At 48.6% G+C, this 16,171-nt stretch overlaps 1 protein-coding gene and 1 pseudogene across 4 annotated transcripts in view; both read left to right on the forward strand.

Annotated features, from left to right (window-relative positions):
* The first annotated feature begins 863 nt into the window (after positions 1-863).
* The window catches only part of SLC6A20 (solute carrier family 6 member 20), a 47,974-nt gene continuing 32,666 nt past the window's right edge, over positions 864-16,171 (forward strand). Inside the window, exons 1-2 of one of the 4 annotated variants that reach the window (XM_059076670.2) lie at positions 963-1,050; positions 1,103-1,213. In XM_059076670.2, the coding sequence (XP_058932653.1) occupies positions 963-1,050; positions 1,103-1,213 (199 nt within the window). Of the gene's footprint in view, positions 1,214-16,171 lie in introns of all 4 variants that reach the window. The other 3 variants (XM_067044512.1, XM_067044513.1, XM_059076669.2) reach the window with 3 other exon arrangements.
* Positions 8,718-14,424, forward strand: LOC136794897 (protein ripply3 pseudogene; annotated as a pseudogene).

Below are 16,171 nucleotides of genomic sequence, written 5' to 3' on the forward strand. Positions count from 1 at the left end.
AAGGGGAAAATATTTGTTCCCATTATAGATAAGGAAACAGAGGCTCAAAGAGGTTAAATGACTTGTTCAAGGTCACATAGCCAAGTTGGTGGCAGAACTGAGATTCAAAGCCAGATCCTGCTTCACTCCCAAAGCACCTGACTTAGTCGTTTCTAGCGACCTCCTTAAACCAAATCACCTGAGAGACTGGTAGAAACATGAGGTTTCTTAGCCCCCTGCTCGAGCCTAGTGAACCAGAAGCTCTGGCCCCAGGAGTAGAATCTCCCACAGTGGTTGCTCGAAACCTGATTCCTGGCCCCATCCTGCACTACAGAGCCAGACTCCCAGCCCTGCACACAGTAGACACACACAGCCTGTCTGTGGATGGAAGGAGATGGCTGCCTGGATCACCCCTCTTCCGCTGGAGAGGTGGGGGGAGTCCCTCGCTTCCTTCTGGTCTCTGGGCAAATGTAAGTCCCCTCCTCTGGGAAGCCCTCCTTGACCACCCCAGCCTACCCCCCCCCCGCCGCCCCCAGAACTGCTAACCCCTTTGCCTTAGTTGCCTTCCTTGCCTCTCTCTGTCTTAAATATGGACTAGGGTAAACCATATGGAATTATCCTTTCTGTAGGTCAAAAATAGTTGAAAATGGGCTATTTCATCCAGTTCATTTAAGCAATTCCCTTTACCAAAATGTCAGCCCTGGGAGGGCTGGGGATGTTTGTGTTGTTCACAGCCCTGTCCCCAGACAAAGCCTGGCACACAGTAGGCTCTCTGTAAATGCTGGGTAGGTGCTCGAGGGAACCTGACCACTCCCAGGAGCTCCACAGCCGACGCACCAGACCCCACGTCGAGCTGCAGGGGCCCGGGCGCCATCCTGTACGGCGCAATCTCGGGTGCCTTCCCGGCCGCGGCGGCCCGGCGGCGGGGTGGGGCTCGCCGTCATCCATTTACCAGCCTCGCCCCTCCGACGCGAGCGCCGTTAATGAGATTAGCAATTAAAAAGCGGGCGAGCGGCCGCGGCAGAGGCGCGGGGCCATCCCGAGTCCGAGCCGGGCGGGACGGCGCTCCTGGTGGTCGCGCACCCAGCGCGCCGTGCGCCGAGCTCCGGGGCCATGGACGAAGCGCGGCCGCTGTGGGCCACCCCGCTGCAGTTCGTGTTCGCCTGCATCTCGTACGCCGTGGGCCTGGGCAACGTGTGGCGCTTCCCCTACCTGTGCCAGATGTACGGCGGAGGTGAGTGCCGGCGGCCGGGCTGCGCCGTCCCCGCAAGACCCCGCGGGGTCGCCTTCTGTGCCGAGTGGCCTGGGGGTGCGCGCTGGGGTTGGCCCCATATTGCGTGCCAGTAAACTGAGGCTCAGAGAACGAAGTGATTTGCCCAGAGTCACAGAGGCGGGAATCGGACCTAGGACATCTCAGTCCACACAGCTGGAGCTCTTATCCAGAGCGCCTTCCCGAGCCCTCTGCAGCCCCGACCCCATCCCCAGGGCGGCCAAGCCCTCCAGCACGCCCTTGTCACCCTTGTTGGTCAGGCTACGGCTCTGCGAGCAGTAGGCGGCACGGGGTCGGTGGGGGTGGGGGGACACTATTTTCCTCCCTCGGGAGAAGAGGTGGCAGGGGTCTGACGGTGAGCAGGAAATTGTCTTGTTCAGCGGAAACTCGTTATACAACTTTCAGATCAGAAACATTGCTGGCAGCATGATTTGAAACTCAGGATAAAAGGATTTTGAGCTATTTCTTTAAATTTTTTATCACAAGATTGATTTGGGTTTGGGACCACAGTAGGCAGGAAGGCTGTTCACTCTATTGCAGTGTTGTTCGTTTGTTTCGGTTTTTTACAAATTTTTCCTGTGAAGTATCACAGTGCGCTCAGTAGACAGCAGCGCACCCACACAGCATTCGCATACCTTCCAGGGAGCTGGAGACGCCTTCTGTGACGTGCCAGAGGACCTCAGTGAGGGTCAAGTGCCTTTTTGGAAGGCAAGGTGGCAATAGAGATTGAAGTCTCAGCATTAAAAAATGTTTTTCTGAGTTATTCCATTTCTAGCATTCTACATAAAGAAAATAGTTGCGACAGAAGGTAGGCAGTAGAAGGATAACCTCCATCTTTTAATAAGAGCCAGGCATGGGAAACCTCCTAAGCCCTCAGCTAAAGGGGATTGGTTCTATAAATTATGGAACATGCACGTGGTGGTGCTCTTGGAAGCCAGTAAGATGGTTTTTCAAAAAATGTATTTGCGTATTTTTTCATGTCATACATTAAATGGAGGGAGGGAAGTCAGATTCAAAGCTGTATAAAATGGATGATCTCAGTTATGTTTTAAAGTATGCAGAGAAAAGAGAATGAACAAAAACATACCAAAGAGAATAAAACAATAGTTATCTTTGGCTGTGTGTGTGTGTGTGTGTGTGTGTGTGTGTGTGTGTGTGTGTGTGTGTGTGTGTGTTGTGGTGTGTTCTATACTCAGCATGAGTGGGTTTTTTCACCGGAGAGGACAGTGAAAGATGTTAGACCAAAGTGTTTACCAGGTTTAACCTGTTCAAGAAGACCGACGTAAAACACTACTCCCTCACTCTCACCCACCCCTCCCAGCTCAAAAACAAAAAAAAACTTGACAGAAGATTCATGTACAGTTTTATTTAAAAAATAGTGCATTCTTAATCCTCTGACTCCTTTTTTAATTTGAAAGGCATATATATATATATATATATATCTCATAAGTATGTGAAGTGCGTGTATTCCCATATGCTCCAACAGCTTCATAACTGACTTTCGTAAGAATTATTTGTCAGGATGAGATTTCCACATCATTCGGCATTCAGCACACCTACCCATGATACCTTTATCCTGCTACACGTTTCCCAAACATGAGGCCAGGTGAGCCTTGCTGTCACGTGACTATTTAATTCCTTGTTTCTAACAACAGCATTACCTGAGTAGTCTGCAGGTGGACACTGGTAAGGTGGGGGTAGTTCTGAGGTGGAATATAACTGACGCTCGAACAACATGGAGGTGAAGGGCGTCCATCCTGCACGCTGTTGAAAATCCCTGAAAATCCGCATATGATTAACAGTTGGCCCTCCGTATCCACGGTTCCTCCATATCTGCGGTTCAGCCCACTGAAAAAAGTCAGCATTTAAGTGGACCCGTGCAGTTCAAACCCAGTGTTGTTCAAGGGTCAACTGTATATATAAATTGCTAGGGAAACGGCAAAAGCTTCAAGACCCAGGAAAAGAAAGAAGAAATCTTGTGCCTGGTACAGAGTATACTTAAGCTGATAGGTGGAAAGGTAGACGGATGGATGATGGTTGACCAGCAAATGGACACTGGGGAGAGGATGGATTTGTGGGTGGATGGGTCCAGGGTGGCCAGATGTAGATTAGGTGGGTGGCATCCTCTCAGTCATAAGTGTCTACAGAACAAAGACCAAACAGCTTATCCTGGCTTGGTAAGGACTTGACCACCTAACACCTGCCCCGACTTTCCACCTCATTTCCTGTCACTCATCTTCCAGCAGCCCCCCTCCCCGCCAACTATTCGGAACAACTGCCCATTAGTGAATGCCCACTCTACCTCCACACTTCGCCCAAGCTATTCCTCCGCCTGGGATGCCACTGTTAGCCCGGGGCACTTCCAGCACCTGGACAGAAGTCCTGCACTTTGTTCTAGAGTTTCTGTCGCCCACTAGCCCCGTCTCTGTGAAGTGGTGGGGTCAGAGGAGGCACCCAATGGATATTTGTTGCATGAAGAAGCCACGTGTGTTATGAAAAGCCACAGAGGTCGTGAGGCAGGGGTGCTGGTGGTTTCCCCAAGCCTTTCACTGCCCAACGGTGTCACCTACAGTAAGTGATTTCTGTTTACACTCCCGTTCTGTACCTGACGCGTAACCAACCGCATCATGAAAGGCTCCAGAGGGGGGTCTAACTTCCCTCTACACAGAGCCCTGGCTTCCACCACCCCGCCCCCCGGCCGCCAGTCAGCAAAGAGCTTGTTTATAAACCGCAGAGCCAGGCTGCGCCAAAATACTTCCCAGAATAAAAAGGATTAGGGGTCCGTGCTCCTTCCCATGAGGCTTCCTTTCTGCTCTGTGGGCCAGGCGGCACAAGGAATGTTAATTCTCAAGATTACATTCCAGGTGCCAGCACCCCGACGCTGGAACAAAGGAAAGGCAGCTGAAGGAACTGCACGAAATCTGTGCTTGATAGTCAGCAGGCCTTGGAGACCAAGTCAAAGGCTGTGGTTGTTCGGGAAGAAATTGGGATGCAAATGTGCTGTATACCAACGTGTGGAAAATGAGTGCACCTGCTGTTGACTTTTATACAAATGTGCTCAAATCATGGAAGAAACATGGAAGAGTGAGAACATTGATGTGGCTCATAGAAATGTGGATTTTTTTTTCCCCTAAATTTTCTCTATATGATATTTAACCCATCAAGCGGGGCAGTCAGAAGACACCTGACTAGGCAGGGGGACAATGACACTTTTCCTCAAAGCCCTGTCTGCTCCTCCCTGGTGCTTAGATCATTGCATCTCAGACTTTGCCCACCGAAGCTTCTCGATAAACTACAGACTGCTGGCCCCGCCCCTAGAGATTCTGATTTGTAGAACTGTGGGGGAGGACAGGATTCTGCATTTCCGACAAGCTCCTAAGTGTTGCCGATGGATGCTGCTGGGCCATGGACCACACTTTAGAGGAATCCCCCACCCCAGACCACCAGCTGCTGGGAGCCAGGCGGTGGGGCGCCAATAATGTAGAACAACTGGCTTTTGGAGGGAGGAGCAGGACCTAATTTATAGCATATGCTGATGACCATGGTGTAAATACCCCCACTGTGGCCAAGTTCAGACGAACCAGTGGCATGTCTGCGAATGTGGGGTTGGGAGGAGATGTGCAGCTCTGGAGAGCTGGTGTGTGCCAGCCCCGGCATGCCTGGAGCCACAGCCCTGCGGGGCGGCACCCAGCCCGGGATTGAGGCACGCCAGGCCAGTCCACAGATGGACTGGTGGGTAGCACGACGGCTGCTCCCTTGGGTACTGTGTGCATGTGTGTGTTGCACTCAGTCTCTGGCCCTTGGAGTTTCTACAGTGCTCCTGGATGGGACAGAAACCTGAGTTTCAGAGGTTGTAAAGTATCGAACACAATTTGTAAAGTAAGCTCAAGAGGCTGGGTCCCAGCCGTCAGAAAATGTCCCCGGGAGTTCCATGTCAGCTGTTCATCCTGGGATTTCCAAATTCAATCCAGGCACATGTAGGGTGGACACAGGGGACTGAGGTAGAGATGTGATGAGGGTTAGGTTGGGGTTAGGCTGGGCCTGTAATAAGGAAGAACCTTTATATTCTATCACAAGTTAATCAGTAAAGGAATGTTGCCTGTAAGCTTAAATTACACATAATGACCCATCTCTGGGAACCCGGTCTCCCAGGTAAGGAGCATTAAGCTAAAATACCTTTGTTTAGCTCACAGCAAACATCCTGACGAGGCTCACCTGTGAATGGCTGCATCCCCCTCTGGAGGCTGACCGGAACCAGGAAATGCTCGGCTTTACTCCTCCCCTTTAGTATAAAAGAGCCTGAACGCTCACTTAGGCAAGATGGTTCTCTGAGAGACGAGTCCGCCATCTTCTCAGTTTTCTGGTTTTTCCGAGTAAAGTCGCTATTCCTTCCCCCGGCAGCTCATCTCTAGACTTACTGGCCTGTCGTGCAGTACAAGCTTGGACTCGGTAACAAGTTTTGGGTTGGGGAATTCTCCGGTAAGGCCCTAGCAGCTGCCGGGACCACTTGTCCCGAGAATCAGGCCTTCAAAATTCCCCAAAGTGGCGCCGGCTGCCCCAGTGCTAGGCAATTGGAACAAGGAATTGATATTTGGGAGCCGACGGGTTCCATACCGGAGGGTAAGTCACTCCGGCGTGTACAGCCGGAAACTTTATTTCCTCTCCATTTGGGGCTTTTTCTCCAAAATAAGCCAGTTTGTTTTGTAATTGGGGTACCCTGTTGGAGAGAGGAAAGAGTTGTTGGACTTTTACCCGGTTCGTTTGCTTCTTTGGATGCTAGCGTTAGTATATGTGCCATTTGTGTTTTGTCTTGAATTTCTGTCTTTAAAAATGGAGAATGTTTCAACTATCCCTAAAGAAAGTCCTCTGAGGTGTGTTTTGGATAATTGATCTGATTACAGCCATGACCCATGAGTAGAAGATGATGATATTTTATTGTAACATTGTGTGGCCACAGTACCTGTTAGAAACTCCTCAAATGGTTTAGGCAGAGTTATCTTGAGATGCTGCGCACCGTATACTGCTACCCTCGCTGTGTTAATTACGTCGTTTGTGGTCTCCTGTGTCATTGGTATATGTAAAACCCCAAGACCAAACTTGAGGGTTTATTTAGATTTTCTGTTTGTTCTTTGGGTTTTTTGTTTGACTTTGTTTGGTACTCTTCCTCCATTTACAGCCAAATCAATTTTGTGATATTTAAAACTCTTGGGCGGGGGGGGGGGGACTTCTCTGGTGGCGCAGTGGTTGAGAGTCTGCCTGCCGATGCAGGGGACACGGGTTCGTGCCCCGGTCTGGGAAGATCCCACATGCCGCGGAGCGGCTGGGCCCATGAGCCATGGTCTCTGAGCCTGCGCGTCCGGAGCCTGTGCTCCGCAAAGGGAGAGGCCACAACAGTGAGAGGCCCGCGTACCGCAAAAAAACAAAAACAAACAAACAGAAAAAAACAAAAGAACAAGCTCTTACTGATGTCAGATGGAGGAAAGGAATAGAAAAGGGGGGAAAAAAAAAGACCTGTCTGTAGGACATTCCCAGGGAGAAGAGAAAGGTTCCACTTGGTTCCTAAAATCACCAAAAGCCCCAGCCCAGAATTCAGCCCGGTTGGTTGATGCCAAGTCAAAAAGGCATCCTTTTAATTGTTAGAGATGATCAATGGCTATTTATGGTTTGGTGGTGGCTTTTCTGTGAAGAAGTGGGGAAGAATGATGACATTCTTTACGTGCAAGTATTTGTGCTATTACATCAGGGAAAATAAGGAAAAGAAAGGAATGAGAGTGAGGATAGGTTGCTTCAGACCTTCACTCCTCCAGCTGAGCTCGGGACTGCCCCTCCTTCTAGGCATCAACTAGAAAATCCTGTGTTAGTTCCTGGGGCACAGGGGCCTGGTATAGTATTGCCATCTAAGACCCGACAGGGCACCCAGTTGGGGTGAGGAGCCGCTCCCGGGGCAGGGCGGTTTCCCTAACCCCGTTATCTCCTAGGGGGTCTAAATGCCAACAGCCAGCCAGCTGAGTTTCTAGACTTGTTTATTTGAAAAGATTGCACCGCTCCTTTATAGGGAGCTCTCCTACACCTGAACCCACTTGGCAGTACCAACAGCTGAACCAAAGTGGAACCCAATGAGGGAGGACTGCCCTTATTAGAGCATTACTTATCAGTGCATCTTGGCAGGGCTTTGAAAAGGGGGAGCCAAAGCAAAAGAGGTTGAACAAAATTCAGCAAAAAAGCAAATGAAGACCCCTCTGAATTCTTGGAGAAGATTTATCAGGCCTACAGACATTATACTAATGGGGATCGTGTGCCCTCTGAAAATATTAGAATCGTAAATTTTACCTTTTTGTGGGGGGTGGGGGGCAAAGTGCCTTATATCAGGAGAAAGTTGAAAAAATAAGATGGTTCATCTGAAATGAATCCTTCTCAATTGGTAGATGTTGCTTTTTAAAGTGTTCAACAGGGCTTCCCTGGTGGCGCAGTGGTTAAGACTCCGCCTGCCAACGCAGGGGACACGGTTCGAGCCCTGGTCTGGGAAGATCCCACGTGCCGCAGAGCAACTAAGCCCGTGCACCACAACTGCTGAGCCTGTGCTCTACAGCCCGCGAGCCACAACTACTGAGCCCGGAAGCCACGACTACTGAAGCCTGCACACCTAGAGCCCATGCTCCGCAACAAGAGAAGCCACCACAATGAGAAGCCTGTGCACCACAATGAAGAGTAGTCCCCGCTCACCACAACTAGAGAAAGCCTGCACACAGCAACAAAGACCCAACACAGCCAAAAATAAATAAAATAAAATAAATTAAGAAAAAATAAAGTGTTTAGCAGGGAACAACAACAGAAGGAAGAAGATGCAAAATGAAATGCCACTTTTTTGGCAGTGGCATTGAACTCCCGAAGGTGAGTAATTGGGAGAGAGGTAGGTCGCAGTTGGGGTGGGAACAATGCACCTGCTGTAAGGAGGAGGAACTTTGGAAAACAGATTGCCCTAGGCTAAAACGTAAGAAGAAAAACAGAGACCAGAGCCTCTCATAGGATAGAAAGAGAGGAACACTGGTGAATGAAGAGGCCAGGGGCTCCCTTGGACTTGAGGTGCCCAATTCCCTACAGGAACCCTGGGTGAAATTGACAGCGGGGAATGAGCTGATTAACTTTCTGATAGACCTCACCCTGAAGTTTTTCACCAGAACAGCTTGACATCAGAGCCCCACCAGAACACACTTTAAGCCTGAAGATGGTGCTCATGAAAACCCCAGGAAGGGAGGCAGCTCTTCCCCCATGCTCCCCACCCTCCCCAGGTCAATGAAAAGGTAAGACCAGAAGTGTGTGCTAATGGCACCCCAGGCAGGGCCAAAAACACACGACCAACACGAATCCCATTAAAAAGGGATGCTGGGAGGTGAGCGCCCTCCCCCGAGTGGTTAAAGGCACGGCCGGTCGCGGGTGCCGCTGGAGGGGCGCGGGCTGCGAGGGCACCATGAGACCCGAGGCAGCGGCCGGAGCCCGGGAGGCGCAGGGACGCATCTGTCACTGCCCTGGGGATGGTCCCCCGGGACCACCACTACCACGCCTGAGAGCCAAACACCATGGAGACCTTGGATCCTGACACCCAGGCTGCTGACCCCACCAGAACTGGAAGCCAGCTTGAGGCTGGGTATGCCCAACAAACCTCTGGATCGAAGGGGGCCTTTGGGTTTCAGCATCCTGTAAGACTTTATTTTTTTTTTTTTTTAATTTATTTAGGGCTGTGTTAGGTCTTTGTTTCTGTGCGAGGGCTTTCTCTCGTTGTGATAAGCGGGGGCCACTCTTCATCGCGGTGCATGGGCCTCTCATTATTGTGGCCTCTCCCGTTGCGGAGCGCAGGCTCCAGACGCGCAGGCTCAGTAGTTCTGGCTCACGGGCCCAGCCGCTCTGTGGCATGTGGGATCTTCCCAGACCAGGGCTTGAACCCATGTCTCCTGCATTGGCAGGCGGATTCTCAACCACTGCGCCACCAGGGAAGCCCTCCTGTAAGACTTTATTTACCGATTTCTAAGCATCAAGAGTATCTGCAGAGTTCCGGGGAGAAGGTGCTGGCCAGTTTCCCTGTGCAAGCCACCATTGACTTCTATAACAATGAGTCCAGTTCAGATGAGCAGGAGGAAGGAGCCCAGCCCTCCCACCTTCAGTGTCAGGAGGCGCACGACGGCCCAGGAGGAAAGGGCAGAGACTGGCTGACAAACCCAGGATGGCCACCCGGAGGCTGCAGTGGCCTCAGGGGTAAGGGTTCGCCCCACCCGCTGACTCTCGGGAGGAGGATGCGGGATACCCCTCATCCAAAGAAGTCTGTCTCTCCTGCACCCGACCAACCTCACACGTGCCCCATGGGACAACCCTTGGGGACAGACGCGCCAGGACACTTTGCATTTCAACTGGGTGTACGAGGACTTGACTTTCTCTGGCCAGCACCCCACTCGTGGCAAGGACTCAGCTTTTACTAATCCTTCTCCTAGTGATTCTTTGTGCCTCATTTATACCTTTGAGAAAGGATTCTAGGACCAAGAGGTTTGCATCCACATGGGTTGCTCTCAGGCAGGGCCAACTTTCAAAGAACGTTGAGCAATGTCACTGCTGATCAAACAACAAATTATTCCATATCGATTAATAACCCACCCATGCCTCTCACTTAACCTGAGAGCCTTTATTTGGCTATTTTCACTTTTGTAAAAATGATTCAGGGCTTCCCTGGTGGCGCAGTGGTTGGGAGTCCGTCTGCCGATGCAGCGGACGCAGGTTCGTGCCCCGGTCCGGGAGGATCCCACATGCCGCGGAGCGGCTGGGCCCGTGAGCCATGGCCGCTGAGCCTGCGCGTCCGGAGCCTGTGCTCCGCGGCGGGAGAGGCCACAACAGTGAGAGGCCCGCGTACCGCAAACAAACAAACAAACAAAAAACAATGATTCAGATATTGTCTGAGGTTGATGTGGTTGTTTAGTGACATTCTGAAAAATAAAAATTTATAAAAAACACACAAACACACTGAATAATTTCCATATAAGTAACAAAAATAAAAAGATAAGGATTTGGGGGGGGGAACCATTCCGGATAAAAACACATGATGCTTGTCTAAGGGCTGTGTGTATGAATAGAGACGAGCTTTAACTCTTAGTTGGGGACCGCTTTGGGCTTATTACTTGATTAGAGTAACAATGGTTTCAATCAAAGTACCTAATGTAATATTATTTTCAGCTTTTTTTTTTTTTTTTTTCCGCGGTTCACGGGCCTCTCACTGTTGTGGCCTCTCCCGTTGTGGAGCACAGGCTCCGGACGCGCAGGCTCAGCGGCCATGGCTCACGGGCCCAGCCGCTCCACGGCATGTGGGATCTTCCCGGACCGGGGCACGAACCCGTGTCCCCTGCATCGGCAGGCGGACTCTCAACCATTGCGCCACCAGGGAAGCCCAGCTTTTTATATTTTGATGACCAAATGAGTGTATTTGTCAAGATTTTTTTTTTTTTTTTTTTTTTTTTTTTTTTTTTTTTTTTTTTTTTTTTGCGGTATGCGGGCCTCTCACTGCTGTGGCCTCTCCCGTTGCGGAGCACAGGCTCCGGACGTGCAGGCCTAGCGGCCATGGCTCACGGGCTTAGTTGCTCCGCGGCATGTGGGATCTTCCCGGACCAGGGCACGAACCCGTGTCCCCTGCATCGGCAGGCGGATTCTCAACCACTGCGCCACCAGGGAAGCCCTGTCAAGATTTTTTACTTAACTATTTTACATGTTGTTGTCTTACCAGTTTCTACTTGAAATAAATATTTTGAGAGACCAAAAAAAAAAAAAAAAGGGTCGCTGGGACAATCTCCTCTGAGGCAAGGGAATCGCTTCTTCCATTGATAGACTTGTCAAAATATCAGCCAGTGTATTCAGAAAAGGACAAGGTGAGGGCCAAAGAGTGGGGTTTCACCTGAACCACACTTCACGTGGCTGGAAATGTAGTGCACAAGGAATTGTTTTGATCCCTGAGGCACCTTGGACACTGTGCTGCAGCACATTCATAATAGTGTCTATTAGGGAGAGATGCCACTTTACAATGGATTCAAAAGTCAGGGGAGTTCCCATGTGGTCCAGTGGTTAGGACTTGGTGCTTTCACTGCCAAGGGCATGGGTTCAGTCCCTGGTCGAGGAACTAAGTTCCTGCAAGCCACTCAGCACAGCCGTTAGAAAAAAAAAAAAAAAAAAACCAAAAACATATAATGGGGTCTAACCTACAAAAGACCATCCAGCAAGTCACTCAGAATTGCATGATTTGTGCTAAAAATAACCCAAAGGCAGCTATTGGACCTCCCCAGATGGGGACCCAACACAGGAACCTGCACCACTGAGGACTGGACTCAAATGCCTTGAGCGGCAGGAAGTCAAGTCTGTTGAAATGCACAAAGGAAGCTTTGAGTAAAGCCCTTCCCGGGGACAGTGTGGGCCTCAGTGTGTCAAGAGCACGTCTGTCAAAGGTGTTTGTTGTGGCAGTGTGGCTGATGACAGCAAAAATGACCCACCGTTGGAAGCAGCTGGCTTCACAGCTCAAGGGGATTATCTTGAACCATCAAAGCCAAATCAGTGCTGCACGTGCACCTGTACCGAGGTGTCACAGAGCTCACATTGCTTGCAAGTTTGCTGGGCTGAAGCAGATTGATCGTTCTGGGGGACAGGCTGGAAGATGCCCCCCAGTCCTTAATCTGGGGATGCTGCCGTCATTGATATGGTTCCTGGAAAGCCCATGTGTGTTGAGAGCTTCTCTGACTCTCCTCCTCTGCGCCATTTTGCTGTTTGTGACACGAGAGACAGTTGCTTTGGGCGTCATCAAAGCAGTGGACAAAAAGTCGGCTGGAGCTGGCAAGGTCACCAAGTCTGCCCAGAAAGCTCAGAAGACTAAGTGAATATTATTCCCCAATACCTGCCACCCCAGTCTTAATCAGTGGTGGAAGGATGGTCTCAGAACTGCCTGTCTCAATTGACCATTTATGTTTAATAAATGGTAAAAGACTGGTTAATGATAACAATGCATCATAAAACCTTCAGAAGGAAAGGAGAATGTTTTGTGGACCATTTGTTTTCGTGTGTGGCAGTGTAAGGTTCTTAGTTTTTAAACTCGGTACTCTTTAATTGGTTAAAGCCCTCCTTGAGGAAATTATCCCCTGATTTGGATTAAGGCATTGGAACTACATTCATCCTGGAGACCACAATCAACAGGAAAAACTGAGAAAGTGAATACTAATTTGACTTGGGATAAGGCCTTACCAGTTGCCCTGCTGTGTGACTCAGTGGCTCCCAGAAGCAGGCTTAAAATAAGTCCCTTTGAAATGTGTGGTAGGCCATTTCAGGTGTCCGCTCAGGCGAGAGAATCTATAAATGCTCTAAAAGACCTAGCAGTTGCCAACTGTTAAAACTCTGGGCACTATACTCACCTCTGTTCATGAGGTTTGCCTCCAACAGGTCTGCCTATCCAGCTGAAGTAAATGGTAATTTCATCGTAGCTGGAGAAGCATCAACCTATTTAATTTTGTCCAAATAAATAGCACAGGAATTTAGTATATGTATAGGGAACTGGAACCAAAACTCAAGTTCACTTACAAATTAGACAACAAAGTGCTAAGGGGTTTCATCACATTCAAATACTTGTAGATAAAAAAGGAAAGATTCTAAGATTCTAAGGAATATTCATTGTCCCAGAGCAGTCTTCGTCACTTTCCTCACAAAACCGTGGAATGGACATTGACAGTGGGGAATTGTAATATGGAAGAACCTTTGTATTCTACTACAAGTTAATCACTAAAGGGATGTTGCCTGTAAGCTTAAGTTACACATAGTGGCCCATCTCTGGGAACCGTGCCTCTTGGGTAAGGAACGTAAAGCTAAAACACCTTTGTTTAGCTCACAGGAAACATCCTGACCAGGTCCACCTGTGAATGACTGCAGGTAGGAAGAAATTAACACATTCCCTCCAGAGGCTGACCGGAACCAGGGAATACTTGGCTTTACTCCCTCCCTGTTTAGTATAAAAGAAGTCTGAATTCTCAGTCAGCCAAAATGGTTCTTTGGGACACAAGTCCACCATCTTTTTGGTCTGCTGGCTTTCTGAATAAAGTCGCTATTCCTTGCCTTAGCAATTCATCTCGGTTTTATTGGTCTATGTGTGGCGAGCTGTACAAGCTTGGACTCGGTAACAGGCCATCCACACAGGGCTGGGTAGGTGCCTCTGTTACCTGTTTCTGCATGACAGACCACTCTAAAGCTGAAGGACTTAGAAGGAATGATAGAATAAGAAAACCACCATTTGGCAACCAATACAGTAAATAATTGTTTCAGGCAGGATTCTACCCATGGATGCTAAAAGTAGTGGGCAAAGGTCTGATGAGAAATAGGATAGTTACCTGGTCTCAAAATATCTCCCTGCAAGATACATAGTAATTTCAAAGGGGGAAATAGTAACTTTCAGCAGAGAAACCTGGTGGACCCCACGTTAACCTAGTGAGTAAGTTAACATTTCCAAGCATGGGGCAAATCTACATTATGTCCCTCTGGACAAAGAACCAGGTCACTTTAGTGTTCCTGCCAAAACTGAAAATGAGGGGCATTCCACAGAATAACTGGCTAGTGTCTCCAGTGTGTCAAGGTCATGAAAGACAAAGATTGAGGCACTGTCCTAGATTAAAAGAAGCTAACTAGACGTGGCAGATGCCATGTGCGATCGTGAGCTGTATCTGAGACCAGGAAAAGGACATTAGTGGAATAATTGATAAAATTCCAGTAAATTTGTAAAACTGGCAGGTAAAGAATTCTGTATCAGTGTTAATTTCCTGATGTTTTTGCTCAGTGCCCTGGGATTATGTAACAGAATGTCTTTGTTTTTAGGAAAGACATACTGAAGAATGAAGAGGTAGAAAAGAAAGTCATGGCTAAAACAGTTTATTTCTCACACTTCTGTGAGTGGCCGGGCACTTCTCTACTGGTTTAATCAGGCCTGGCTCACGCGGCTACATTTGCTGGTGGGAGGGCTGGGCTGGAAGTGCCCTCACATGTTGGCAGTTGGTGCTGAGTTGGCTGGGCCCCTCGGCTCTCCTCCGTGTGGCCCTTCATCCCCAGGTAGCCTAGACCAGCTTATATACGTGGTGGTCTCAGGGCCATGCTCCAAGAGGACGAAGGTGGAGCTGTAAGGTATCTTGAGGTCTGGGCTCTGGAACCACCATGGTGCCCTCTTCCCCACATTCTACTGGGCGAACGAAGCAAGTCCCAGGGCCAGGCCAGATCCATGGGTGGAAATAGACTCCACCTCTTCCCGGGAGCAGCTGCAAAGAGTGTGTGGCTGGATTTAGTCTCCCACACTATTGCCCCATTGAGATGCATGGGAGCAGATGCACCCTTTTTCAGGCCTCTGTTAGCTTGCCAGGGTCTCCTCATCACAGAGCCAGGGTCAGAATTTTCCCGTAAAAGGAGCATGGGGAACAGTCCAGTTGGAAGAGGGTTGGTTAATGGACTTGTTCTCAAACTGATGACAAAACAAAATTATTTTATTGAGGTATATTTGCATGCAGAAAAATTCATGTTTATTGGCATACAGTTATATGAATTTTGACAAATGCAGGCAGTTGTTATCCCCACAATCATGTCCCCTTGTAATCAGCCCCTCCTTACTCCCAGCCCCCAGCAGGCACAGATCTTTTTCCCTATAGTTTTGCCTGTTCCAGAATGTCATATAAATGGAATCACACAGTACGTTGCCTTTTGAATCTGGCATCTTTCACTTAGCATAATGCTTTTGAGATTCTCCCATGTGGCTGCATGAATCAGTAGTTTGTTTCTTTTTATCGGCTGAGTAACATTCCAGTGTATGGATGTACCAGGTTTATTTATCCATTCACTCACTGAAGGACAATGAGGTTGTTTCTAGTTGGTGACAACTGTGAATACAGACACTGTAGATGTTCATGTACAGGTTTTCGTGTGAACATAAGTTTTCATTTCTCTAGAGTAAATACCCAGGAGTGGGATTGCTGGTCATACAGTAAATGTGTGCTTAACTTTATAAGAAACTGTCATACTGCTTTCCAGAGTGGCTGAACCATCTTACATTCCCACTAGTGATGTATGGGAGTTCCTCCAAATCCTCATCAGCATTTGGTGTTGTCAGCATTTCCTATTTTAGCCATTCTAATAGGTGTGTAGTGTCATCTCATTGTGGGTTGAATATTCAGTCTCCTCGTGAACACCAGTGCTGATCGTCTTTTCATGTGCTATTTTACCATTCATATAGTTTCTTCAGTGAAATGTCTGTTCATATATTTGTACATTTTTGAACGAGTTCTTTTCCATTTTTGAGTTTTTATATATTCTAGATATAAAGATACATGGATATCTTTGTCAAATGTGTTTTGCAAATACTTTCTTCCAGCTTGTAGCTTGTCTGTCCTCTTAACAATGTCTTTCATAAAGCACAGTTTTAAAATGAAGTCTGATATTTTATCAATATTTTCTTTCACAAATAGTGTTTCTGATGTTGTATCTAAGAAATCTTTGCCCAACCTAAGGTCAGAAGGATTTTCTCCTGTGTTTTCTTCTAGAAGTCTTACAGTTTTAAGTTGTACATGTAGGTCTATGATCCATTTTGAGGGCTTTTTTTTTTTGGTATAAAATGTGATATATGGGTTGAGGTTCATTGTTTCTGCATATGGATGTTCAATGTTGAGAAAGTGATCATAGAGCAGATCCACTGGGAATGTGTGTGTGTTTGGATGGTTGGGCAGTGAGAGGGGTAATAGAAATTACTGAAGGGCAGCGCTAAGGAACCCATCTGGGCACCAGGCCTTGAATGTCCAACCTTCCACAGGCAGTGGACCATCACGCAGGCTCTGTGAAAGAGAAGAACCTTCCGTGGACCTCGCCAGGCCTCCTGTGGCTACTGTT

This window comes from Kogia breviceps, chromosome 10 (assembly GCF_026419965.1).
Source record: "Kogia breviceps isolate mKogBre1 chromosome 10, mKogBre1 haplotype 1, whole genome shotgun sequence".
Taxonomy (NCBI): Eukaryota; Metazoa; Chordata; class Mammalia; order Artiodactyla; family Physeteridae; genus Kogia; species Kogia breviceps.